This window comes from Mustela lutreola, chromosome X, assembly GCF_030435805.1.
Source record: "Mustela lutreola isolate mMusLut2 chromosome X, mMusLut2.pri, whole genome shotgun sequence".
NCBI classification, from domain to species: Eukaryota; Metazoa; Chordata; class Mammalia; order Carnivora; family Mustelidae; genus Mustela; species Mustela lutreola.
Genome location: NC_081308.1, coordinates 127,634,067 through 127,660,887, shown reverse-complemented (window position 1 = coordinate 127,660,887; position 26,821 = coordinate 127,634,067). Strand labels below are relative to the sequence as shown.

General features: G+C 41.2%; 1 protein-coding gene across 1 annotated transcript in view; it reads right to left on the bottom strand.

Annotated features, from left to right (window-relative positions):
- The window catches only part of AFF2 (ALF transcription elongation factor 2), a 465,549-nt gene that overhangs the window by 119,675 nt on the left and 319,053 nt on the right, over positions 1–26,821 (bottom strand). The window contains exons 5-6 of the mRNA XM_059157826.1: positions 22,315–22,351; positions 21,945–21,978 (exon numbers count right to left, since the gene is read on the bottom strand). Coding sequence (XP_059013809.1) covers positions 21,945–21,978; positions 22,315–22,351 — 71 coding nt within the window. The remainder of the gene's footprint in view (positions 1–21,944; positions 21,979–22,314; positions 22,352–26,821) is intronic.

Genomic DNA, 26,821 nt, shown 5'->3' with positions numbered 1-26,821 from the left:
CAAGAGCTACACACAGCACGTTGCAGGGATCTGCGCTAGTACAAAACATCACCTATGTTCTATATGAATGTGAGCATCTAGAATGTGCCAAGATTGTTGTTCTCATCCTTAATACACCTTCTTCTGTTTTTTATTTTTATTTTTTTGTGTGTGTTTGTGCATTTTTGTTGTTGTTGTTGTTTTTCCTTTTCACTTCTGCTTCTTTAAGCAAGGGCAAACAGACCAACAAAAAAAGTGCCTGTCACTCTACTGTATTGATCGTTTCCTACTAATTACACTTTATTTAATTAAAAATAAAAGCCAATGTATATCTTAGACAACGAATCTCCCTAAGTTGACAGCTTAGAAATATGAAGCCTCTCTTTGTTTGGGGGCACAAGTAATCCTTGAAGGCTAAGAGCAGGAGTTTATTTACATTGCCCTCCCCTTGTCCTGGAAAAAACAGTTCTGGGAGTCAGCAGGGGAAAGGGTGCCATAGAAATCACCTTGTCACTCCCTCCCTGCCAAGGAGGGTGCTAATTCGTGCCAATTAAGACCCTCGTTTTTTTGTCTGTGGAACATCTGTCCATAGGCATTGAACTCAAATCTCCCCAACTCATTTTATCAAGGCCAGAAATATCAGACAGCAGTTCATTTTTGGTCCCAGTTAATGCAGTTTAGTTTTAAACTCGTGACAAGTTCTGAGTCCTGTTCTTAGTAGGCTTAGCTACTGAGTTCCTGCATAGCCTAGTCACCATTCACATTTACCATATCTTGATAAACATACAGCTTCGTGAAGTCTAAGATGTGTACTGGTTGAGAAGAGAAGTGGCAAAGAGGAAAACCATGGGAGACCCATGCTCTTGCTCACCCTATATTCTGCACTCGGGCTCATTTTTTTTTTTTTTTAATGTATTGTTACATAGATAAATGGTCTTTGTTTTGTCGTCTTCTTCTTCTTCTTCTTCTTCTTCTTCTTCTTTTTTAAATTCTGGCAGGTTAAAGGCCAGTGTAAAATAGCTTCTTTTTAAATTGAACCTATTCTGTGTACACAGTGTGTCCATAAAAGCTCCTCCATCATTAGCGTTTGGTGATGCAAATGAAGGTGCCCTGCTGTTTCTTTCTCCTTTTATAAAGTGCCCTTTCCATCAATGTTTGGAACAGGACAAGACCCATGGGACTTGCAGCTTGTTTTATTCTGTGTGGCCATGAGAGGACTTGCACGCATTCCCGGGGTAGCTTTATAATGATGTGTTATCACAGACAGCACCTAGGATATTTCTTCCTACTGCAAAGTACTTGCTGTATTTTCCAAATTCGTTGCAGACTGGGAAAGCTGTTTATTTCATCTGGCAAAGATTTCTTTAATTCAGGCGTTTCTCCAGATTCCATTAGGAAGCCGTTGTCCTTTCACTTCAAAGTAAACAAACACACTCATTGCTCTTCAGAGAACCATCAAATTTTACTGTAAAATGCATTATTGCCCTATCATTGTCTTCGGTTCCCTAATAATGTTACTTCCAGATACTCCATTTGCAACTTGCATAGTGCAGTGAAATGTCATGAGCCTTCCCACAATGAGTTAGAGTCTCACCAGAAGCAGAAAAATAAATTTTATTTAAAATAAGATGGAGTTCTGGCTACTAACACATTATAAATTGCTCTATTTTAAATTCCAAACTGGGCACCCTTAAAATAAAGGGCATATTTCATTAGCATTTATGCAATTTTTCAGGCGACTTTCCCCCAATGTTTCACTCATCATCAGATGAGAGCGAGCTTGTCAGGAAAAATTGCAGTTAATGGTAGTTAATGGTGGCTAAATTCAATGGGCTTATTTCTATTTTGTTTCACTCTTGTTGGAAATAATGAAAGTATTACATGAACAACCCTTAACGTTGCTTGCAAAAATGCGTCCAGTTTCAATGGTAGGTAACACAAAGCCTTATCTGATTTATAAAACAATCTGTGTAAACCAATTTTTATGTTTCATTTGATTCTAGCCATTAGCCTGAGCTAGGAAGTAACTCTAAAATATATCTCACAGCAGCAATTTGCTGTACTATGCTAAATTAATTTGCACAAATCTATACCTGTTTCTAGGACACTGGAATGCATGTTCATGAAAAAGAAACACATTCAGACTATTGTTTTTGTCAAATCTGGGGGAAAGTCAAACCATTGGGCTTCACTTCAAATAGAAAGATTCCTTTCCCCAGAGGCAACGCCCTTTGTCCAGATTAACCACATCAACAAGACTCCCAGTTCTCGACTGCTAAGTCAGTTACAGACACAGAGAATCCTTTCCACCCTTTCCGGCTGATGTGAAGTCACTGAGTTGGATCCCCAACCAGCTGGAGTTGGCCATCCTTTTGAAAAACTGCACCGGTTACCCAGCGGAAGCCAATCCACTCTGGACTTTCAAGGTAGGCCACTGGCAGAGTCCAATTCAATCAGTTCTCTGCCTGCTTCTCTTCGAGTTAAAGATCTCTCTTTAAAGAGTTAAAGAACTAATTTAACAATGCACCAAATGATGAAGATGTGCTCAGAGGGTGGTGGACCTTAACAAAGGACACAGTGCAGCATCAGCGTATCTCGGAGGCCTTGTTTTATTCTTTTCACCTTGTCTCTTGGCTTTCATCAGAACTCAGCTGCAGTGAGAGAAACGAAAAATAAGGATCCTTCCACCCCAACGCCAGGTCCACCTGCAGCTGGTTTGCTGGCAAAACTTTATTTGATGGCAGACATAAGAGTCTTCTGACTGCTAAGAATCTAATTTCTACTTCTCTTCGTAGATGAAAATACACATGCCTTCTCACTCTGCTGCCTGTTTTCCCAGAACCATTCTCCCCCTCATTCTCCCCATGGACAAAGGAAAATACAAGGACAGCAAGAGAAGGCTCGACTCAGAGTAAGAAGCATACCTTTCATAGGATGACTTTGTGACTTGACAAAATAAGCTGGGCTTCTGTATCTACTCCAGGTATTTCCTCAAAGAATAATCATGAATATAGATAGGAAGTCTACTGGGGTGCCTTTCAAAAATTCCCTCAGAAAGGTAACCTGTTATCACCTGGATGATGTTTCAATCCGAGATTCCCAAACCTCAACGAATAAGACACTCACTCAACCAGCTTTTGTAAACACTACACGCAGTTGGATGGCAACTTCCTGGTCCAGGGAACCAAGATAGTGCAAAGAAGAGCTTTGCTGTGCACAGATCACCATGTGTGACCATCAGCTGTCCTGCCTCACAACTTCTGACTGCACTTTTGGACCAGCCTCTTGGCAATCTGTATTTTTATATTTGTTATTTGTGTTTGTGTGTGTTTCATTCTTCTACTGCCAAATTTTCTAATTTAACCCTATCAATTTGCTGAGAAACATGATATTTGCAAAAATGGGTCCCTGACACAGAGGCATAAAATCAGTAGTGATAAAAAGCATGAGAAAACCTAAAGGCAAAAAGTTAGTCCCAGGAATAAAAACTGTCAATATTTGAGTTCTTCCATGGTATAAGATAGGTGCCATAATATAGTCCAAATGCCACCACCAAACCATCTCAGTTTCTACCAATTTTACAAGATGCATGTTACCAATAATGAGTATACATCAGGAATAAATACAAATAACAACATGTAATTGGTGAAGGCAACTAGTCAGAGCTCATCTCTGCTTCCCATCAATATGTCGGGTGCTTTCATACCCAATCAACTAATTATCTACTATCATGCCTCAGATAATGTGAATGACATAAGACATAATGAAAATTATACATGGCTTGCATGTTACAGTTATTGTTGTAAAATGTGTACAAAACTGATGCTTTGGTCAATAAAGTCATTCAAAATGATAATTAAATGGCAGACTTTATACACAGAAACACCCTCATTTTAAGCATGTAGATTCAGAAGACCAGAATACCAGCTTCATTACCTGGTAACTCTCTTGTCATAGGAGATCTGTTCTAAAGAAAGTGCTTAAATAAAGGACCCATTCTTGGCCTTGTTGAAAACACAGTTTGGCTCTTCAGGAAGGACTATATCAGCTCTGGATTACTGGATTGTGTGAGATGCAACCTCCTTCTCAAAATTAAAAAAAAAATCTTAATTGTATTTTTTTTCCTCAATCTAACATTATGCAAGGTCGCATTTCAAAAACACACCCCCACAAAAGAGTGCGTGTGTGCAGGGAGACCACCCAGAGCTGTCAGCTCGGGAAGGCACAGTTTGAAGTGGACAATCCACATGCTTAGATTTGAGAGTTGACTTCATTACTGCATTTTCAATAATACCAGCATTCAGAATGGTCTCAAAAGTCACCAGGATAATAGGACTATTATCTCTCTCGGCAATAGCTAATAGAAATCTCTTAAGCACATCCAGTCCCTGGTTTTCTAAAACATGGAAGCAAATTATCTGCCAAGAATGTTCAGTGAGTGTGTAGCGATTCTTTCTCTATTCAGCCAGCTTTTTTCCCCACAGGGAGGGAAGGTGATGGGAGGATTGGAGTCAACCACTCAGGAGAAAACTCACAGTTGCAGGTGGTCTGGGAGGAAAAACCAAAACCAGACAAAAGGTGCCTCACAAAGGAAACCTTCACAGTGACAGTTGGTGGGATTTTGGAACACCTTCCATGTCACGGATGCAAAAATAAAGTCTCCACGATTTCCAAATACACACTGTAATTTCACCAAGCTGCTTAAAAGGGCCATTAGATTTAACATATAACTTCTGATGGGGGGATAATTAGAGGGAAGCCAAGTAGGAGTGGCAAGGTCCACAAACGGGGCATCTCCACTCCAGGAGGCTAAGGAAGAGAGGCTACATCTGCATGGACCTTGGTTGGTATTCTGGGGGAAAAATTCTATGGCCCACCTAGTTTGGGAAACACTTCATATTCTATACCCCTCCTGTAGAAACACAGTGAACATTAGCATATTAAAGGCTCAAAGGATTTCTACAATGAAAAGACTTGTTAGTTTTTTGGTTTTTTTTTTAACCCACTGGCTCCCAAAAATGTTGGATCATAAAAGCCTTTTTTTTTTCCCCCTGAAAAACAATTACTATTCCGTGGTGATGGTTGATGGTAAATGATAGAGGGAGAGTGAAGCTAGATATTTCATATCTAAAATAATTCTGCCTTAACATGCCCACATCGCGGACAGAAAGGCGAGGTTATTTTCTTTCCTGCTGAATAGATTTGCCTCAAATGTTTACATCGTTTGTGTGACATAAGTTTAAGACCATATAGCCAAAGCTTCCTTGATTCTCTGGCCAACCTTCCCAGTGCTCACAACTGGGTGCAGAAACGGACCTTTTTGTTTTACAGTTAAGAAGCTCATGTGATCTCAGAAATTATCTGAGACAAACTATATTTGAAAAAAGCAGTCTGAAGAGGTGCCTGGGTAGCGCAGGTGGCTAAGCATCTGACTCTCTAATTTCTGCTCAAATCTTGATCTCAGGGTCTTGAGATCAAGCCCTGTGTCTGTTTGAGATACTCTTTCTCCCTCTGCCCCTCCTCTCTCTCTCTCTCTCTCTCTCTTTCTAATAAATAAATGACTCCTTAAAAAAAAAAAAAAAAAGAAAGAAAAACAAAGTCTGAAACCAGTGTCCCATAAATAAAAGACCCAGGATTAACCCTGTATAACCAGTACTGAAAAAAACCTTTGGCAAAACTGCTCAAGCTAAATTCCATATGGAAGTTCAAAACCGTGTTTAGCCAAGTTATTGGATGAGGGTTTTCAAATACTTGCATCTATTTCTGGGGCTCTTTGCTTTAAAATTTTTTTAAATATTTTATTTATTTGAAAGGGAGAGCAAGCATGAGTGAGGTGGTGGGTGGAGGGACAAGCAGACTCCCTGCTGAGCAGGATGCCTGATGCGAAACTTGATCCCAGGACCCTGGGATCATGACCTGAACCAAAGGCAGAAACTTCACCAACTGAGCCACCCAGGCTCCCCTGGGGCTGTTTATTTTCATGCAAAGTAATATGAGTTTCCCAAAGAAAGCATCTTAGAAGAGAAAATCCATATAGTGCATATCTCTATATTGCTGTAAGTGTTCCTGCATGGTTTGACCCTCTTGCCAACAAAGACTGAACACATTGAAGAGCCAAACGATCCAGCACCTGGATGAACATATCCTAGGGCACGTGGGGAGGTGTGTCTTCTGTAACCTGGATGTGCTCACAGACATCATATGGCACCCTGCTCTGTTCAAAATGATGATCCGAGGGAAACTTTCCACACGGGCTGCCAGGATGCTTTAGAGAATTCACATTCCAAGAGATGCTATGCCCCATCTCCAAGTCCTATCTGTCTACTTAGCAGTGACTGTGAATATTCTGCCCATCAAGGATTGCATTCCACCCCAGATGTTAGTAATGAAAACTGCCCTAATTTTCTCACTAATTTATTGTTTGGTGTTCAGCTCATGGAATGTGTCCATGGGCCAGGCAAAGTGAAGGGGGAAGAAGGGACTCCAGGATTAGATTCCCATGAGAACAAAAACAAGGTCGCGTCTGATTGGCTGCTGCTGAAATACGACATTTTGCCAATTCTGAATGAGCATTATGGAATTACCTCTCAAGTAGCCTGTGACATCTTCATCTCTACTTGAGTTAGCAAAAGATACTAGACTATAAATCATTAATATTAATGATGAGCATACTCTATAAACCATGGACCCCAATTTTCAAAAAAAGAAATTTTTACTTTTTGATGCTATACAAGTAAGCACCACTTTGCACAATAGATTTGTTTCTGGATAGTGCATGTAAATTGATGTTTTGAAAATCAAACCATATTGTAAATGCATGAGATGAGCATACTATTTAGAGGAAACCTGCAGTGAATCATTTTCAAAGTGAAGGATTCTTTTTAAGGATGAAAAATTACCTTTTAATCTGTTTGGAAATATATGCTAGAATTTTGGTGACAGGTTTGCTTCAAGTGGGAAAACATCTCTATATGTCTGTCTTTCTTCTCTCCCACATAAAATGTGAGTTATAATCACTTGGTGATAACCATCATGCAGCCAAATGACACGGTACTCGAGCGAATTCGTGGGTGAATATTCTCTCAGTGTTTTCATTATGAGAGACTGTCATGATTTGCCTCCTTTCTGCTTTGCCTTCTTTTGAGAAGGAGGGACTGCTGAACTGCTATTTATGAGAAACAGTTCTTTGAAATCTTTTACTGGAATTCAATTAAGAAAAGAGTTTTATGCCACGCCTTCAAGTGTGGGAGATTATGTAATGGCTTTAAACTGGAAATGGCTTGACACACTCCAATGTGTATAATGAACTCTCTCATATCTCATCAAACTTTTTTTTTATGTGGAATTAAAAGACAACAAACCTTAATTGTGGTATGATTTTAAAAGCCAACTTACTTCACAGTTCAGAGCTAAATGTTTAGCAAGGGCAATAGCAGGACATATGCTTAGGAAAACCTACTAGTCTATCACTTGGGGACAGGGCTTCTAAGAGTTTAAAACAAGATTCTATGCCAAGAATGGTTTTTGAGAGGGTTCCCCTTCCACAGAGGTAGTCGTCTGACCAGCAGAATTTATGCTGTCCAGAGAAAGATCAATTTCCAGAACATGGAAATTCATTTCCTTGTACTGATATGTTTATTTTACTCACAGAATTCAAGATCTTATGCTAATAAAGGTGCCAGTAGTAAATGCAATACTAAATACTAATAGTGTGAAAGGCATTTCTTTGCTCAGAAATGCTATCTTCAAAAAAGTGTTTTTGACCTTCGCTTAATACACCACTCAACTAAACTCCTTACAGTGTACTTTTCCTAGCAAGGGAAGAAAAAAAAGATTAGTCTATTGGGTCCAAAAGAGATATTAAAAAAATGCACAAATATTTTTAAACAGTGCATATCTTCTTTATGGCAATGCTCTCTTAACTCAGTGCTTAGGGGTAAGGGAAACAGCACCTCAGTGGATTATTTTTCATAGTTCACTCAGCAATGTGTTTACTAAGTCACTGTTACAACTATGGGCTTATATATTTTGATATACTGCATGTTCTACAATAGTACGTCTTCTGAGAATTCTTTCTTATTTTTAAAACCTATTTAAATGTTATTTTACCTTCCCTCCCAGCAAAAACAAGTTTATTTCTCAAGGGATTCATAGTCAAGCCTGATCATAATTAAAGGCAGAGTCTGCAATGTCTTTTCAGACCAAGGAAATAGAAGCAGAGATGCAACTCAGGAATGATTTGTCCAGGCAAGGGAATAAAGTGTTTATTTCACAGAATGGTGGGGGCTAGCCCATGAAATTTCATTCCTCTGTTTTCTGATTCAGATGAATCCTCTTATGCATTCAAAAGAAGAGGGGAGGATTCAAGAAAGGATTCTGTTCTACCTGATTATTCAACTGCCAACATGCTTATTATAATATTTCAGAAGTGGTTATTCATATGTATGTGAACCAAGTAGTCCACAATTATGACTCAGGATATTACTCCAGTGGCAATTTTATAAAAGGTGAAAGGGGATCCTGGGCATCAGGGGCAAAGAATGTCTTTGGTCAAGTTCTGGTCTTCTGTTGTTCTCTCTGTTACGTCTGAGGAAGGAGGTACTGCCATAGTCCCAAACAACCAAGTTCAGGTGGACTCTGGGACTGATCATTCCATGAGTAGTTAAGAAGGCCAGGGTTCGGGGGTCTCTTCCTGGACTCAGCCAGACATAGGTCCAAGACACGAACCCATCATCATTGGCTATGAGAACGTCTCTTCAATTCATGAACCTCAGTTCCTCCCAAGTAAAACGTGGATAAGAGCAGTGCCTACATCTTATTGGGTTAGGACAATTCAGTTACCTTGGGGATAGAAACAACTGTGAGTAATGCCTGGCACTGAAGAAGTCCCAGCTTTTATTTTTAAAAACTAGCACAGAATTAAAAGTACAATTGTGGCTGTGATAAGATGCTGTAATGTACTCCGAGAAGAAGAATGTGCCTAGTACCCAAGGGGTATGCATTCCAGATATTTTAGCCTTTCATCATTTTTATCCTCGGGGGCTGGAGGGGGTAGGTCAACAGAGGAAATGTTCAATGTAGTCTGGGTTTCTTAGCCCTGGAGAGGTCTTGCTCTAATTGGGAACCTCCAGGACAGTTCAGGGAATTGAGTGAAAGGCTCCTGTAGTGGCCAAAGATGGAACACAATGCAAATGACAGTGGCTTGGAGCACTCAGTAATAACGACAGTACTAATTATGAGCATAATTAATCACCATAATTAATGTCTACCGAGAACTTTCTATGTACCAATTGCTGCAATAAGCACTTCAGTCACTTAATCCTATGATGTAGGTGCTATTACCATCCCCATTTTACAGATGAGGAAAACTGAGTAATAGAGAGGTTGAGCAACTTGCCCAAGATCACATGACTAAAGATGATGGAGCTGGGATTTGGACCTAGGCAATTTGCCTCCAGGGCATATCCACTTCGATCTCTACACTATATGGCTTTCCACCATATTCAGACACACCGACATGTGTCTCTATATTTCTTCTTATGATACTACCTCTTCAATGTGGATTGATGAATAGAAGAATAAAATATATCAAAATGTAAATATTCATTTAAAAGAACTGAGACCTTCTGGATCATTCTTGCTTTCTGGATATTTTACTTGCCAGTTGCTCAATAGTGTTTGCTGTCTACCTCCTGTGTAGTTGGTCTTGTATCAGCTGTGAGAACATTCAGGCAAATCTATAGCACCCCTTTCCCTAAGCAGCTTGTGGACTTGTGGGCCTATTTTGTTCAAGATGCTATCTGGGGGATCCACAGTTCTTATGAGTGGAAGGGATTACCGGCTGGGCTTTCCCGGAAAGTTCCTTGGGTTTGGAGGAATATCACAGTCTAGTCAGCGCTATCTCAATCTCCTCAGCACACAGACTGACCAGACCAGAAGGAACAGGCTCTCAAGTGTCCCCACTTCCCCGCCCCTGCCCCCAAGTGCCTTTAGACCAAGCTACCCCTCAGTCTTCTGCTATTCCACATCCCTCATGCCCAGTTACCTGATACCATCTAACAGGTTTAATGTTTGATATTGGCTGTGTGGGAATGAGTATGCCCAATTCTCAGAGTGAGAGCATCACCTGTGTCAGAAATTGGTCCTTTCAGAGCATTCGAGGGAGAGATTTTCCACATGTTGTGTAGGAAAGACATGTTGAAATCCTATTATGAACATGTCAAAAAGTAAATTTTAAAGGCCCAGTTGTATAAAAAAAATCCTGTTATGGAACCACAGACAGAGCCCTCCCCCCCAGCTAATTATAAAGTCAGACCCACTGTGACATGTTTGTCTTGGGGAAAAATTGAAAAGGAAGGGCAGTCAGAGAATCCCTGAAATTTCAAATGCCTCAATGCCTCATCTTCTTCACGAGCGAGATAACCTGGATTGCTTTTTTCATTTCCCTGTCCTGGGGCTGTTGGACATCTCCTTATAGTGCTGAGCCCTGGGTCCCACAATATCTGTTTGGCAAGTGGCTGCCATTTGGAACCCCAGGGCCATGAGGGTTTGTCTGGGATGGATCCCCAAAAGTAGATTTTCTGTGCCTCTATGTCTTTACCGTGCATCTTGGCTTCCTGCCATCCTGAATATCACAGTTCTTTCTGAATAGTATAAATCAAGCTGAAGTCGATTTAAATTTCATGTGGAAAACAGCTTTGCTTCAAAGCACAACCATTTTTTATGCTAAAAAAAAACCTGTCAAGATATAATCTTTTTGCATCCCCCCAAACTCTTTCTAGCAGAGGGCAAGGCAGATTATTTCTATTAAGCGATTGTCGCTGACAATGGTAAGCAATGTTTTTTCAAAGTTCATGGCAGCAGTGCACTTTCAAATTTTGTAGTGACTGTCGAGATCTAATTTTCAAGGTATAGTTACCACAACAGCAAACTGGAATTTTAATCTGATAGTAAAGGTCAAGACAGATCACAGCTTCAGGTCCTCTTCAATCTCAAAGTTAGAGAGCACCCCCCAAAAAGCATGAAGATGAAGGGCTGACCTAACCCCAAATTGCATGCTCTAAGACAGTGAAACTGTAACACATATGCGTTTGGGTGGAACGTTTTCAAATTTGTCCACAAATGTACAAACTATCACTAAACCAGATAAACAGAACCTTGGGTGTGCGGAGGTTGGAAAATGCACTCAGTCTTATGAATGTGGTGAAATGGCCAGAAACGTTCTGGGTACGGCTGGTCTAACTAGGAAAGGAGTGGCACAGACAGTGATTCATTTTAAGTCAAGGGCTCTGTCAGCGCCAGGGGGTCTATCTTTGATTCAAAGCACATCAATGCAATGGCAGATATTAGCAAAAAGAGCACCTCACTCAACCCCTGCAAGTGTGACTTGCCTGATTTCTACCACGGGGAGAGAAGGGATGTGAATAACTGCCTGCAGTTCCATTCATGAGCTCCTCTGAGAGCAGCACACTTTACTAAGGAACCCAAGTGATATCGAGGCTCCATTTTATATATGATGCAGTAAAGTCCCGGGGAAGCACTAAGTGATGTCATGAAGTCACATGGCAAGGAGTGAGGAAGCTGGGATCTGAGCTGCCCCACTTTCTGGCTCCCAGGACTGGGGAGAGACTGGTTAAAACAGTATGTGTAGAAACAGAAAGCCTCATGGGATTAGAAAGCATGATTATTATTAGCAGTGTTCTTTTCCTTCATACTTAATGATTAATGATTATTCAACTGAAATGTGATGCCAGTGTGGCAGTTATAGTAGAAGAGCTAAAAGTGAGGTGTTTTTTTTTTTTTGTTTTTTTTTTTTTTAGATTTTATTTATTTATTTGACAGAGAGAGATCACAAGTAGGCAGCAAGGCAGGTAGAGAGAGAGGAGGAAGCAAGCTCCCTGCTGAGCAGAGAGCCCGATGCGGGGATCCCAGGACTCTGAGACCATGACCTGAGCCGAAGGCAGAGGCTTAACCCACTGAGCCACCCAGGTGCCCTAAAAGTCTGAGTTTTGAAATCCAAGAATCCTAGAGTGAAATTTTAGCTCTTTCACTAACTAGGTGTGTGATCCTGAGCAGGTCATTCAACTGCTAAGAGGAAAACTCCTCTGCAAGGTTGGTTTACTGTTATGAAGCACTGTAGGATGAAGGTGAACAGGGCAGGCCAGGTCCCCAGGATTGGGACTAGTGGTGGCTGTGCGAATGTGGCTGTTTGGGGTGAGAGCCTGGCAGGGACAAGCCTGGGAGTAGTAGAAAGGGCATACAGAAGGTGGCTGGAAGTGATGGCTGGAATGACCCAAGTTCACATATAGTCTCTGTGCTTCCTTTCTCACCGTACTACAGGTTACACAAAACTGATTTTGGAGACACCTAGAATAACCTTTTCAATTTCCACATATCCTAGAGAATTTCTAGATATGAGTATGAGGGACTTTGGGAAGATTTTTCTCTTGAAAATCTAGAAGTAACTTCACATTATTACAATACTGAGATCCCAGTCTGGAATTTTAAGAAGTGGCCAACCTATGCAGAAATGGGGTTGGTCCTGAAGCTGGGGAATGGAGGTGGCAGAACTACAGGCTGACTTCTGGGTAAATCATTACCTTCCCCCCACCACCCCCTTCCTAGATTCCCCTTTTCCTGAGCTAAGGACCAGACGGTGTATTAAGGGCTGCACTGGTGGATACTGGGTGCCAAGATCCCAGGGGGTTGCAAAGAAATGATATTGTGCTCATTTGGATTTACAAGGTATACCATCCCTCTGTCCCTCTGGGTCCCCATCTTGGCAGCATATTTGGAGATGTCCATCGAATAGCTTTGAGACCTTCTCCTGTTCAGGCCCTCTTTATGGACATGGATGGATGGGTCACAAAGAAAAGCATTGGTCAGATTTTTCAACTGACTCTTCAGCTGGAATTGTGCAAGCATCTGCAGTATTCTACCAATACTGTTCCCCACTTGTCAGTAGAATGGAAGGGCTTTTAGCAGCTCTGGGAAGGTGTCAAGAGCAGACCATTTAAACATAGTGCTCCTGACAACGTAATTGTGGCAGATGAGCTGGCTGTTTGTGAAATGCTTGATAAGATGGAAAAGAAGAATGAATAGTTTAGAAGCAGGGCAGATACTCCTTCACAGCCACTCCAGCCTCTGCTGGGTTGGTTTGCTTGTTTCTTTTTAATTTCTGGGAATGATCTAGAGGCTTGTCTATACTGTGGCTATTGTTTCTTTTCCTGGAAGACTAGTCGGTACTCTGGTTGATGTGCTCCCGTCCTGTGGCCATCGGGGGGATCTGGGGACAAGGCACTATGCTCTAATGGGCATGCAGAACTTGGGCTTCTAGCTCCAGCTCCCTCATCCCTAGCTCGGGGACATTGGGTGAGGATTTCCCCCAAACCCAACCTGGTTTCTTTTCACCTGGGGCTAACGGGATTGCTGTGATACCAAGGTAGGGCCAACATATTTTGTGAGGGTCTTTAGGACAATGAAAGACAGGGGTGCCTGGGTGGCACAGTTGGTTGAACATCTGACTCTTGATTTCAGCTCAGGTCATAATTTCAGGGTCATGAGATTGAGCCCCACATTGGGCTCCCCACTCAGGGGGGGAGTCTCCTTGGGGATTCTCTTTCTCTCTCTCTCTCTCTCTCTCTCTCTGTCTCCCTCTATCCTTCCACCCACTTGTGCTCATTCTCTCTCTCTCTCTCAAATAAATAAAAAAAAAATCTTAAAAATCACAGTGCATAGGAAAGTAGCCTTGGTTGTAGCTACATTCAATTATACAAGTGGAATTATTTTAATTCTGGTGTTTTCCACCTGTGTTACTTCCTTCACTCCCAGTTATTGTTCAAAACATCAAAGAGAAGTTGGGGTTGGTTGATCACATTGGGAATAGTTTTTAACATTATTTCACAATGAAGACATAGAAAAACATTTTGATTATCAACCAAGTTGGTAAGCATGAAAGGCCATGGATGAGCTTCTCATAAAAATAGACCTAAGTATCAGCTGGCTTATGTTGGCTTAAATATGGCAAAATGGAGCTTTCTGGAAACAGAGAGAGAGAGAGAGAGAGAGAGAGAGAGAGAGAGATGCTATTCCTACCACAGGTCACAGAAATCGGCCTCCCAGGGATTTGACATGGTGGTGTAATTCCCCTCAGAGTCACAGATCCTTCTACCTCTCTGAAGAACTCATTCTATAGGCATGATGACACAACTGAGCTGTTGGCCCTGAGTTGAGGACAGACCCATGCTCACCTACACAGTGTCCATGTCCACACATGCAGTATTAAGATCTAATACTTTCTCTGATCTAAACTAAACTGACAGCTACCATTCTGGTCTGCAGCTATGGTCAGTCCACTTTAGCATAATGCCTGGGCAAGATCACAACTGAATGGAAATCAGTAGGGCCATCTCCAAAGTGTCCATGGAATGGCTTTAGTATAGGTTAAGGGCATGTGCTCTGAAGTCTGTCTTATTCTGGCTTTGTACTGTAGCTCTTTGGGCAACTCACTCAATGTCTCCAAGGTTTGGTACTGCCCCTGTGGCAAAAAAACAAGGTGACTCCCACAGGCTTGTTATCAAGAGACAAACTGCCTGGCATATAGTGGACACTCAGTTGATATGGCTTAGTGGAGGTACTGGTGTCATCAGTGTGAGTGTAACCTTCACTGGGAGCTCCTGGAAGGAAAGACGTGTGAATTTACCACAAGACTTCACCCCAAGCTTTACAAACCAGTGGCTTCATGCATTTTTGTGGAAAGGAAAGAAAGCCTGAATGAATGAATAAAAATGGATGCAAATCAGGTGGAAAAAAAGAGATACTTGACTGTTCCCTGAGAGAAAGAGAGGGAGACATTGGCTTCTAATTACAGATTCTCACAATCCACCAGAAACAGATGAATCTTGGGCACGTGAACAACACAGAAATCAAATCTGATCTTTCAAGATTTATGCTCACTGCACAAGACATCCCTGTTTTGAGCTTCTGTCAGGAAAGTGGAAGCCCACTCCTCCCGCTGAAGAAGCCTCACTTTTCAGTCTTGGCGCCTGTCAAGTACCAGCAGCTTCAGCACTTCCTGACATGAACATTCCAAATGCCAATATTGCTTGTTGTCCCATTAGCCAATATACAATCCTCAAAATAAAATCCTCTCGATGTCTGATTACTCTTCTTAAGGACCTCATGCTGATTCATTTCAAACTGTGAATTACCTTTAATTCACAGCTTGAACAGGCTGCCAAATTTTGTTTTCTCTGCTCCCAGGTGGCTGTCCCTGATGTGGTGGAGAACATCCAGAAAAATATTAAGTCCTTAGGAAAAGCTGGCAAGCTCTAAGATGCAGAGCCTACAAGACAGGCTCAAAGCAAGAGTTGGCAGGCATCTTGGCCTGAAAACTGGAATGGCTACAACTAGTAAAAGCCATCAAGATAACCGGCCAGGTCGTCAGGGCGGTTGAGTTGGGTGTTGGTAAGCTTCACACTCCTCAATAGCCGATCCAAATTCCAAGTGCCAAATCACGGATTCTGATTAAGAATTCATCTGATTAAGAAAATCACAGCCTCCATCCCCTTGCCTCATGACATAGTAGCTTTGCTACCAGAGGTGTAGCTAAAAAGCAGACCAAACATCTACTTATGGAAGAGTATATAAAATTGCTGGAGACGTGGGCTAGTGTTCCACAAGAGTCCCTGGTGGTCCTTGAATCTCAAATCAGACTTTTTCAATGAGGAAATTTTAGATAGGATGGTGAGGATTGTAATGAACACGAGGGTTTTTTTTGTTTGGTTTTGTTTTGTTTTTTGAGGGGGTTAAAAAAATCCAGAATTCACCTGAGAAATAATATAATGCTTGTTATTGGTTATAGTAAAGTGAAAACATTCTAATAGTCCTTGTAGTCTTCCTACCACATAGAGAAGAGTTTAGAAACCATGCTTTATTTAAGGCAATTTTGAGCAGGTTTGGCTATAACTAACTTCAGCCATCCAAGTCTTCCATGTTCAACATGCCGAATGGGTTGTTCTGAATCCCTGAACTCATGAACGCCCACGAGAAAGGGTGCTGTGGTTGGGGGGAAAGAGGCCTACCTTCAGGCTTGCCTGCCAAGGAGCAGTATACTCACTTTGCCCTTCTGGGCCCTCATAGACAAAATGTTTCCTTTTCCTCCTAACTAGCACTACCTTCAAGTATCCATTCATATAGTGTACATACCCATCTCCTGCCGGGGAATGGAGACTGGCTACAACTAGTCTGTCGCTGTGAGGCCTTCCATCAAGTCTCTGGGTTCATGGCTGGAATGTTTAAAAACCTGTGGCTAAGACTGAAAGTGAAAGAACTGTTTTTATGGCAAGAAAGGCATTATGGCTACATCTGCCTACATATTGGGCTTTTATGGAAACCATCCAGACGTTTGAGAGAGCAGGGTTTAAAACACAGGAGTGGCTTGATTAAAAGGGGGTCTGGAGGGTTTCCAACTGGACAGGGTCCAGACGCTAACAACCAAGTATAACGAAGGCGGTGGATGTTTGGAGCTTATATCTTCTCAACAGTGCTCACAAAATTAGCTGACGTCAAGGACCAAGTACACAGATACACTTGAGTACATGGATGCTGTCTGAAAATGCTTCTCAGGGATACTGAATGTATCTTATCTGTTCCTATTTAGGATGGCTTGTAAAAGACCAACAAGCTCATGAATTTTTGTAAAGCCACTGTACTGACAAAGAATTGACAAGATATTATAAACCAGATGAAGCAATCCAACTCGACAAAGACAATCCAAGTTCTTTGGGTTTGGTTTCAGTTTTCTCCTCCATCAGTCCTCAATGGCTTCATTAAGAAACTAGAAAGTAACACAATGTCTGGTGTGTACATTCAGACCCTGAATCTCGTAATGGAAATAAATGGATCTTTCAGAGGCAGAATGGACATGATATTACCACACAAATATATGAGTCTAGAGTCCTGAAAAATACAGTTTGACCTTCAGATGCCCATGACCTACCCTCTTTTGGGAGAGGGACCTTTTTTAAGAGACTAGAAACTCCGCTGGATTTAGAAGCCCTGGGTAAGGCCTGTTCTAAGACTCATAGAGGGGGAGAGAAACAAAAACCATCGGGTCTTCTTCCCTCTAGAACTTATTAAGGGTTAAAGGTTTTATGTTGTTAAGTCTAATTACTAAAGAGTATAACTTTTTTTTTGGAGTGTAACTGTTTACTTTTGATTTTTTTTTAGGATATATTTACTGTTTATTTACTAATTTCCAAATCCAACCTCTTCTATTTTTTTTAATTAATTTCTTTTCAGCATAACAGAATTCATTGTTTATGCACCACACCCAGTGCTCCATGCCATATGTGCCCTCCATAATACCCACCACCAGGCTCCCCCAACCTCCCACCCCCTCCCCCTTCAAAACCCTCACGTTGTTATTCAGAGTCCATAGACTCTCATGGTTCATCCCCCTTCCAATATCCTCAACTCCCTTCTCCTCTCCATCTCCCTATGTCCTCCATGTTATTTGCTATGCTCCACAAATAAATGAAACCATATGATACTTGACTCTCTCTGCTGGACTAATTTCACTCAGCACAATCTCTTCCAGTCCTGTCCATGTTGCTACAAAAGTTGGATATTCATCCTTTCTAATGGAGGCATAATTCTCCATAGTGTATATGGACCACATCTTCCTTATCCATTCGTCTGTTGAAGGGCATCTTGGTTCTTTCCACAGTTTGGCGACCGTGGCCATTGCTGCTATAAACATTGGGGTCCAGATGGCCCTTCTTTTCACTACATCTGTACCTTTGGGGTAAATACCCAGTAGTGCATTGACAGGGTCATAGGGAAGCTCTATTTTTAATTTCTTGAGGAATCTCCATACTGTTTTCCAAAGTGGCTGCACCAACTTGCATTCCCACCAACAGTGGAAGAGGGTTCCCCTTTCTCTACATCCCCTACAACACATGTTGTTTCCTGTCTTGCTAATTTTGGCCATTCTAACTGGTGTAAGGTGGTATCTCAATGTGGTTTTAATTTGAATCTCCCTGGTGGCTAGTGATGATGAACATTTTTTCATGTGTCTGATAGCCATTTGTATGTCTTCATTGGAGAAGTGTCTGTTCATATCTTCTGCCCATTTTTTGATAGGATTGTCTGTTTTGTGTGTGTTGAGTTTGAGGAGTTCTTTATAGATCCTGGATATCAACCTTTTGTCTGTACTGTCATTTGCAAATATCTTCTCCCATTCCGTGGGTTGCCTCTTTGTTTTCTTGACTGTTTCCTTTGCTGTGCAGAAGCTTTTGATCTTGATGAAGTCCTAAAAGTTAATTTTCACTTTTGTTTCCTTTGCCTTTGGAAACATAGCTTGAAAGAAGTTTTTGTGGCTGATATCGAAGAGGTTACTGCCTATGTTCTCCTCTAGGATTCTGATGGATTCCTGTCTCACGTTGAGGTCTTTTATCCATTTTGAGTTTATCTTTGTGTACGGTGTAAGAGAATGGTCCAGTTTCATTCTTCTACATATAGCTGTCCAGTTTCCCCAGCACCATTTATTGAAGAGACTGTCTTTTTCCCACTGTATACTTTTTCCTGTTTTGTCGAAGATTATTTGCCTGTAGAGTTGAGGTCCATATCTGGGTTCTCTACTCTGTTCCACTGGCCTATGTGTCTGTTTTTATGCCAGTACCATGCTGTCTTGGTGATCACAGCTTTGTAGTAAAGCTTGAAATCAGGTAATGTGATGCCCCCAGTTTTATTTTTGTTTTTCAACATTTCCTTAGCGATTCAGGGTCTCTTCTGATTCCATTCAAATTTTAGGATTATTTGCTCCAGCTCTTTGAAAAATACCAGTGGAATTTTGATCAGAATGGCATTGAAAATATAGATTGCTTTAGGCAGTATTGACATTTTAACAATGTTTATTCTTCCTATCCAAGTGCATGGAATGGACTTCCATCTTTTTGTGTCTTCTTTAATTTCTTACAGATGGCCCTTCTTTTCACTACATCTGTATCTTTGTGGTAAATACCCAGTGCAATTGCAGGGTCATAGGGAAGTTCTATTTTTGAATTCTGACAAGTGTTTGTGTGTATACCTTTATGTGTATACACATAGCTCATTAATTTTCTGAATTTCCCCTAGGGGGCTGTATCTGTATATTTTGAAATTAAAAGTTCCCCCATAATTTACACTCATATTATCTAAATCCTGTTATCTGAATCAATGCTTTCCCCCTCAATACTGTAACTACCATTGCAGAGAGAAGCAAACTCAGATCTTGGAACTCCCTTTGTCTAATGCTCTTGCCTAATAGGCGGTGAGAATTCTAAACAGAGCGGGTAGGACAGCACCTCATGGATGGACATCCCATAAAAAACATGGTATGGCAGTGAAATCTACAGAGCAAGGAAAGACCCAGTTCTCCAAAAGCCAGTCAGACTTCTGGGGTCAGGCCCAGAGAAAGCGTGGCTGTCAGGAACACAGAGGGAGCCTGGCGGGTTCCCAGTTTGGATTTGGACATACTTAGATTAGTGCTTTTGAACCTGCTACCCATGCATGCAGTCCTTACAAACAATCCAGGCCCAAATGGAAGGTCTGGATTTCATCAGCTGGGGAAGATAAGCAAATACGTGGAAAACTAATAATGTCTCCCAGTAATTAAGGGATTCTGCTTTGCAAGAATCTCTACTCTCTTCCTGCCAGTCTCAGGAAGGTGTCTCTCCTGCAGCAAGGGCCAACTTCGGGGCTGTTTCCCACCCAACTCAGGCCACCAATGGCCATCTACACAGGGAAAGTTCTTAGTTGCCTGGAGGATTACCCTGCCACATGGAAAATCCTAGAAGCTGGCTTGAAAAGCACACAGTAGTAAAATAGGGGAGAGTAATAGAAATGGCTAAGCAGATAATAGTTTGGAAGCTAAAAGCAAAAATAATAAATCCACACCCTACACTAAAGAAGGGAACTTATTCCAGCTCAAATCTGATGGACAACACTTGGCCCTTAAATCCAGTAGCTAAAAAAGAGAGCAGCTCATTCATAAAGTGGACTCAGCACCTTCCAGTTTTATTGACTCTTCCCATAGAGAACCTCAGTCCTACTGAATTACGCAATATACCCCTGTGCTATGAAATGCTGTTTTCTGGAAATGCAGCTTCTAACTATAAATCACAATTGACGAGTTTATTTCTGTTAGTTACAAACTATTGAAATATTGAATTTTATGTTCTATATGGAAATCAGCATATTTCACAGCAGGAGACTAATACTCTTGCTTTAGGAGTAAGATCATTTTCCAATGGGAAAAATACTGTTATATTTTTTCAACTCTGGAAACCTGTGTTGATTTCCTAAATACTCAAGTGTGTGTGCGTGTGTGTGTGTGTGTGTGTGTGTGTGTGTATGTGTATTAATTTTATTGACATTTTAATGGGAGGAGGGCAAAGTATGAGAATAAAACCTATTGTTTACTAGAATCACAGAATCACAAGGGGAAGGGCAATTTAAGATGCAATGAATGGGGGCTTAAGTGGGTAGGAGAAGAATCAATGAAACAAGATGGGATTGGGAGGGAGACAAACCATAAGTGACTCTTAATCTCACAAAACAAACTGAGGGTTGCTGGGGGGAGGGGGTTTGGGAGAAGGGGGTGGGATTATGGACATTGGGGAGGGTATGTGCTTTGGTGAGTGCTGTGAAGTGTGTAAACCTGGTGATTCACAGACCTGTACCCCTGGGGATAAAAATATATGTTTATAAAAAATAAAAAGTTAAAAAAAAAAGATGCAATGAATGGAAAAGCTGAAATGAACAATATTAAAGACGATTTGGATTTCCATGTTTCCACATAATTTGGTCCTTAATTCAGGGTTAGGGCTTTATTTCCCCCCTTTCTTACTTTTTTCTCACCTCTTTAAATGAGAGTTCTTGGTTGCTGAAATTGAACTTGGAATGAGAAAGCACAGATCAGGCCAGAAAACCAAACAATAAAACTGATGATGGGGCCAGGGCTCTGGGGGCTTTGCTGTTCAATGGAACTACGAACACAGAAATGCCATTGCCTTTCTTAGAACCATGGTCTATTTGGGAGTCATTCCCAGTTGTTTTAGATAATTATTTGCGATCTTCCAAAAGGTAAGTGATTTACTTCAAATGTGCCCTTAGACCACTTGAATGTCATAAATTATTCCATTTCAAACATTTTCAAGTTATGTGACTATTACTCACATAGAAAAGCTGACTTTCATTTTCCATTACTAGGAATGGAAGAAGTTGTGAGAGAAATACTCCCTTGATATATTCTCGGACAAATGGATATTACAAAATCTACAGTAGTTAATCTGAGAAAATCGGTTTCTCCTTACCCCTCCTTTAGTTAGCATTAATAACAAATGAAGACAGTGCTGAGATAATCACAGGGCCTTGGCTTCTGAACTTTAACCCAGCACCATGTAATCTCTTATTCCACCTCTTCCTGGATCTACTTGCTTGTCTGTAATATACAGTCACCAGATGACATGCAAAGAGCAAGGTCTCAAGCTGACTGGCCATAACAATCCACTCAACACTTCATGTCCCAACATGGCTGCTGAGATGTATCCTTACTTCATCCTAGCTGGTCATGTCTGAATATCATGTATGATGAGGTCTGTGGTGGATGTTACATAATGTTCAGACAACTAGTCAAGAATCACAGGTGTTTTCATATTCCAGGTATTATTAATCCAGCCTGTATTTACCTCACTAGAGAGTCTAATGGTGACCTCATTCATTTTTACTGTTACTCGTTTATTGTGGGAGATCTCGTTCCCCTCTCTAATCGAACTCCATATTACTATGAGCCAAGTGTCCTATTTTCGAGGAGCAGGAGAGAGAACAAGATTCACTCAGCACTGAGGCAATGTTTCCTTTCCAAATGCCCCTGAAGAAGCCTGCTTTGGAAACCCAATACTCACGCCTCCAGTGATACTAACTTCGTAGAAGCTCTGCTGGTTGGGTCACTCCACTCTGAAAAGAAAGGGCACATTCAATTATTACCCACATTTCCTACTGTCAAATGATCACTCTGAATGAGATCGGTCTTCAAACATGCAGCCCTTCCAGTTATACACACAGACGCACGCACACACGCACACACACACACACACACACACACACACACATTTTTAGCATTCTGTCATAAATCACAGATGAAAAAGTAAAGGAACCAATTGGATATATCACAATATGACTTTTTACCACTGTCAATTCATGTTTTCATGATATCAGGTAGGAAAGAGAAGAAAGTAGGGGAGGAGATGACATGAATGTTTGGACTAAGTATAATTTTTTAAAAACACCTACTTTGTAAGGTGAATCCTGGAGTCAGGTGTTGGGATTCCTATAAGGAGGAACACATGAGACAAATATTAGTGAAATACTACAGAGGGAACAAAAGGTGTATTTGTTATTGTTGAAGGCAGAACTTGCCTAGTGTTCGCCAGAAAGAAGCCACTCTTAACAATTCCATTAAGTCGGCTTCTATCCCTAGGTCTATTTGAAGGATAAACATTTGCTAGTCACACCTGCCATAACATGACCATAACTGCCATTCCATCAGACTGATGAAACGTGTGCAACATGGGAACGAATGACCCACATGTGTGAAATTCAAGTGTTTAATTTCTCACTTAGCTAGCAATGATATCTCTAGGGAAGGAAAGGGGCTCTGGTTCAAACTAACAAATGATCCTGGTTTTTGTTGAAGTGTAAACAAGACCAAAATTAATAGATGTGCTCAGATGCTCCCTTTTATAGGAACAACTCCAATTTTCTACTTTAACTGTGATACATACACGATAGATGGATCTCGTTTTCACAAGACAAGTGTTCTTAAAACTTCATTACAAATTTGGTGACGTACAGGAAGCCATTTGAAATATGCGAGTGGAGCACATTATTTAAAGGGATTTAGATTTGATTTTAAAGTTATCCTGCACACAACTCATTCACTGATTTTGAGAAATACAGATTTCTACACATGGTGCTTTCTGGGAGCATGGCACACCTGTGCGGATCCTGCCCAAACTCGCAGGCAGAAGCACTATGACAATGGACAGAGCACGCATGGCACCATAGGGATAGAAGGGAAAGAACTGACTACAAGACAAGAACTTCAAAAGGGAGACAACGAATTCAAGGGAATACAAGAATTGGTTATGTCCACTGCTGCTGTAAGTAATCTAGCTTTGAAGCCAAATCGTGCCACCCTATATAAGGAAAAACAAAGTCACAGCATCATTTGTCTTTAAGAGAAGTAATCAAGAACAATAATGCCGTGCTTTCATGGCAAGTGAATGTTTTGATCTATTTAGCATGATTTTGTTGCTAAGGAGACTTCACTTCCAGCAAGATTACCACTCCAGAAGACTACCATAAACTCCACATGAGATGGAAAAGGCTTCTCAAAGGCTTCTCTACCCTCACTTGATAGAGAACTGACTTTTGACAGAAAACTCTAACATGGATGGCCATTTGATTTCCAATCCTTAGCAAATTATAGATGGCGAGGAAGGGGAAACTGTCCTAGAGGCACAGCCACTGGGAACACTGAAACATGAAAACCAATAGCAAAGGAGGCCAAAAAAGATAACACAGCCAAGTTAGAACTTAACAAAGCACGGGAATCTATGGCTATTTAATATAGAGGCAGGTATTCCTATGCATCTTAATAGCTCCTGAGGGCATAATTATAGCATAGTCCAATAACTGGTGCTCACCATAATGTCTAAGTTATCAAGAAAGACAAAAGCATGTTTAGTAGAATATTTATAAGAAGTCAGAAAAATATTAATTATATCTCAAAATGATTTGTATTACATGATTCCTATGGAAGGATGGACCTTTGGTTATCCAAGAATTTTGATTGCCCAGAACACCTCCTTTCTTTCCCAGGATGCCAAATAAATGGGGGATTAACCATTTGTATGACCTTCACTATATACAATATTTCTACCCATTATTTTTTACAAGGGATTTCATTACAATCATATGGGGCAAATTTGGGCTCTTATACCACTGGGAATCAAAGACAAGTTCAGAAGTCAAATAAACCAAAGACTTGGTTAGAGAGTGACACATGCAGCTAGCCAGTCCCTGTACTGGTCCCAGGAAGGTGGCCCGAAGTTTTAATCTTCATCCAAGTATTCTGGACTTTAGGCCTGAACAGTCAGTTGTTCAAGGCATTGGGGCAGTGATTTACGAAATGAATTTGAGGATTGCAATATTTAATGTATTAGGGTTACTGGAGTTATACATTCTTGAACTTTTTTTTTTTTTAAAGTAGTCTCCACACCCAACGTGGAACTTGAACTCACAACTCTAAGATCAAGAGCCAGATGCTCTATTGAGTGAGCCACCCAGGTGCCCCTTTATTACTATTGAGTGAGCCACCCAGGTGCCCCTTTATTACTGTTTTTAATGTTAAGCTGCATAAGACTTTTTAAAACCAGAATTCCAAACAAATGAAACACCTTTGGATAACACCCAATTTACCATACAAACACACCCAATCCCAACTGGAAATAGCTTGGCTGTGTGAAAAATCTTCATTGTTCATGCCATAATTATTGATGCTCATAATATAATTTTTTCCTTTTATTTATTTATTTATTTTCAGCATAACAGTATCATTAGTTTTTCACCACACCCAGTGCTCCATGCAATCCATGCCCTCTATAATACCCACCACCTGGTACCCCGACCTCCCACCCCCCCGCCACTTCAAACCCCTCAGATTGTTTTTCAGAGTCCACAGTCTCTCATGATTCACCTCCCCTTCCAATTTACCCCAACCCCCTTCTCTCTAACTCCCCATGTCCTCCATGCTTTTTGTTATGCTCCACAAATAAGTGAAACCATAATATAATTTTTTTAAAAAGAGGCCTGACTTTGGTCTGTGTGTTTCTTTCAGTCTACGGCCATACCACCCTGAACGCGCCCGATCTCGTCTGTTTCTTTCATAGGCATGTCATGTAAGTGACTTTAGTAACAGAATATGATATCCAATTGTTTCACAAGCTTAAGTGAGAATATTTTCAGTAATAACTGTGATGATAAGCCCACAATCAGACATTCCCACAGGATTTTGGTCCAGAGCAGTGACTGGCAAACTTTTCCTGTAAAGGGCAGGATACTTAAGATTTTAAGCTTTGGGGTGGATTGGGCATATAGTCTCTGTCACAAGTACTCAACTCTGTCACTGCCCTGCAAGAGCAGTCACAGCTGATATGTAAATGAATCAGTGTGGCTGGATTCCAAGAAAGCTTGAGTTACAGACACCAGAGTTGGATCACCTCTGTGAAGCCTTTACTGAACTTCCCCTGGGGACACTATCAGTTCCCTCACTTCTACTCAGCAGTGTACTCTCTTCCTTGTGGGTCCTTTTATTCCTTCTGAGAAAAGGGCATTTTCAATTTGGAATGTGAGCATAAATTTCAGTATGTTGGGAATTTTCAACTGTGTCTGTTTTTGTAAGTCTGCAGACTCACTGCTTCTCTGAGCTGAAAACCCCATGGGGATTACATGGTACGCACAGACATGTGTGCGCAGATACATGCACAGATAGCACAGATGGGGAAACTGAGGCTCATAAGAACTAAAGCTGGACCATCTGGCTAGTGATTGGCAGAGCCAGGATTAAAAGCAGCCGGGTCTGCAGCCCCCAAGGTGATTCTCCGGCTCTAACACGGATGCTTTCTGAGAGGATGGTGACACCTGGGTCCGGAAAGAGTGCTGAGGGAAGGGGGGAACCTAGACAAGTGTATTTACTGTACATGGCCATGTTTTGGAAAATGAACTTTGAACCAAGGCATCTGTAAACCTGTGTGATAAATACATCGTCATAACACCTGAATCAAAATGCTGGTTCGCTGATTTATTAGCTGGGTGATTCAGAGAACATTATTTTACTCTGTGCCTCAGTTTCCTCATCTGTGAGTTAGGGAGAGTTGGATTACCAATCTCTTTGGGTTTCAATGAGGATTGAATTATTTACTAGATACGCTGTGCTTAGAATGAGGCAATGCACATCACAGCATTACAGTGTTGATATACTTTTCTTTCAAACCAACATTTTGGCAGGAACCAAGTAAAACAAAAGAGTGGGTATATATCCATCCTGGTTTCACCATTTCATGCCAGTTGCCTCTACCTTTATCATGGGGTCGATGGGAGCACAGATAATTGGCAGAAAATGCAACTCGTGCTTGATTCCAAATTGTGCACTTAGGCCCATTTAAACAACCAGTTCTATTGGTCAAAATTGCAACTTGCACAAATTATCTACAAAATTGGAGAACACAGCTGAAAACACTGCAATTGCTGAACCAGAGATGGATTCAACTCCTGAAATGTCTGGATGGATCCCTTGGCAGGGATGTTAAGGATGATGGGGTTCCTTCTACAAATAGTCTAAATTCCTTGACTGGTACTCAAGGTCTTCTACAGAGATGCACTCATTTGCCTCGGGTTCAGATCTCTCTCTGCTTCTCATTACATGAATTCTGAACCAGCCACTTGAGACCGTATCAGTATGGATCATGCCATGATCCTACATCTTCTTGTGCCTTAGCCCATCTTGTTCTGCAGTGGAGTGTTCTTCTTTCCAGTCCTTCACCTGTCAAACTTGTAGGCATCCTACAAATTATGCCACCTCTCTGAGCAGTTCCTCAACACCCAGGGACTGTTAGATACTTCTCTGAACCTCCAGTTCTCTGTGAAGACACTTCCTGCACTGTTTTGTCATTTGGCTAAAAACCCATGGAGGGGTTTTCTTCATCCCTAACTTTAAGTCTTATTATATGACCTCAGA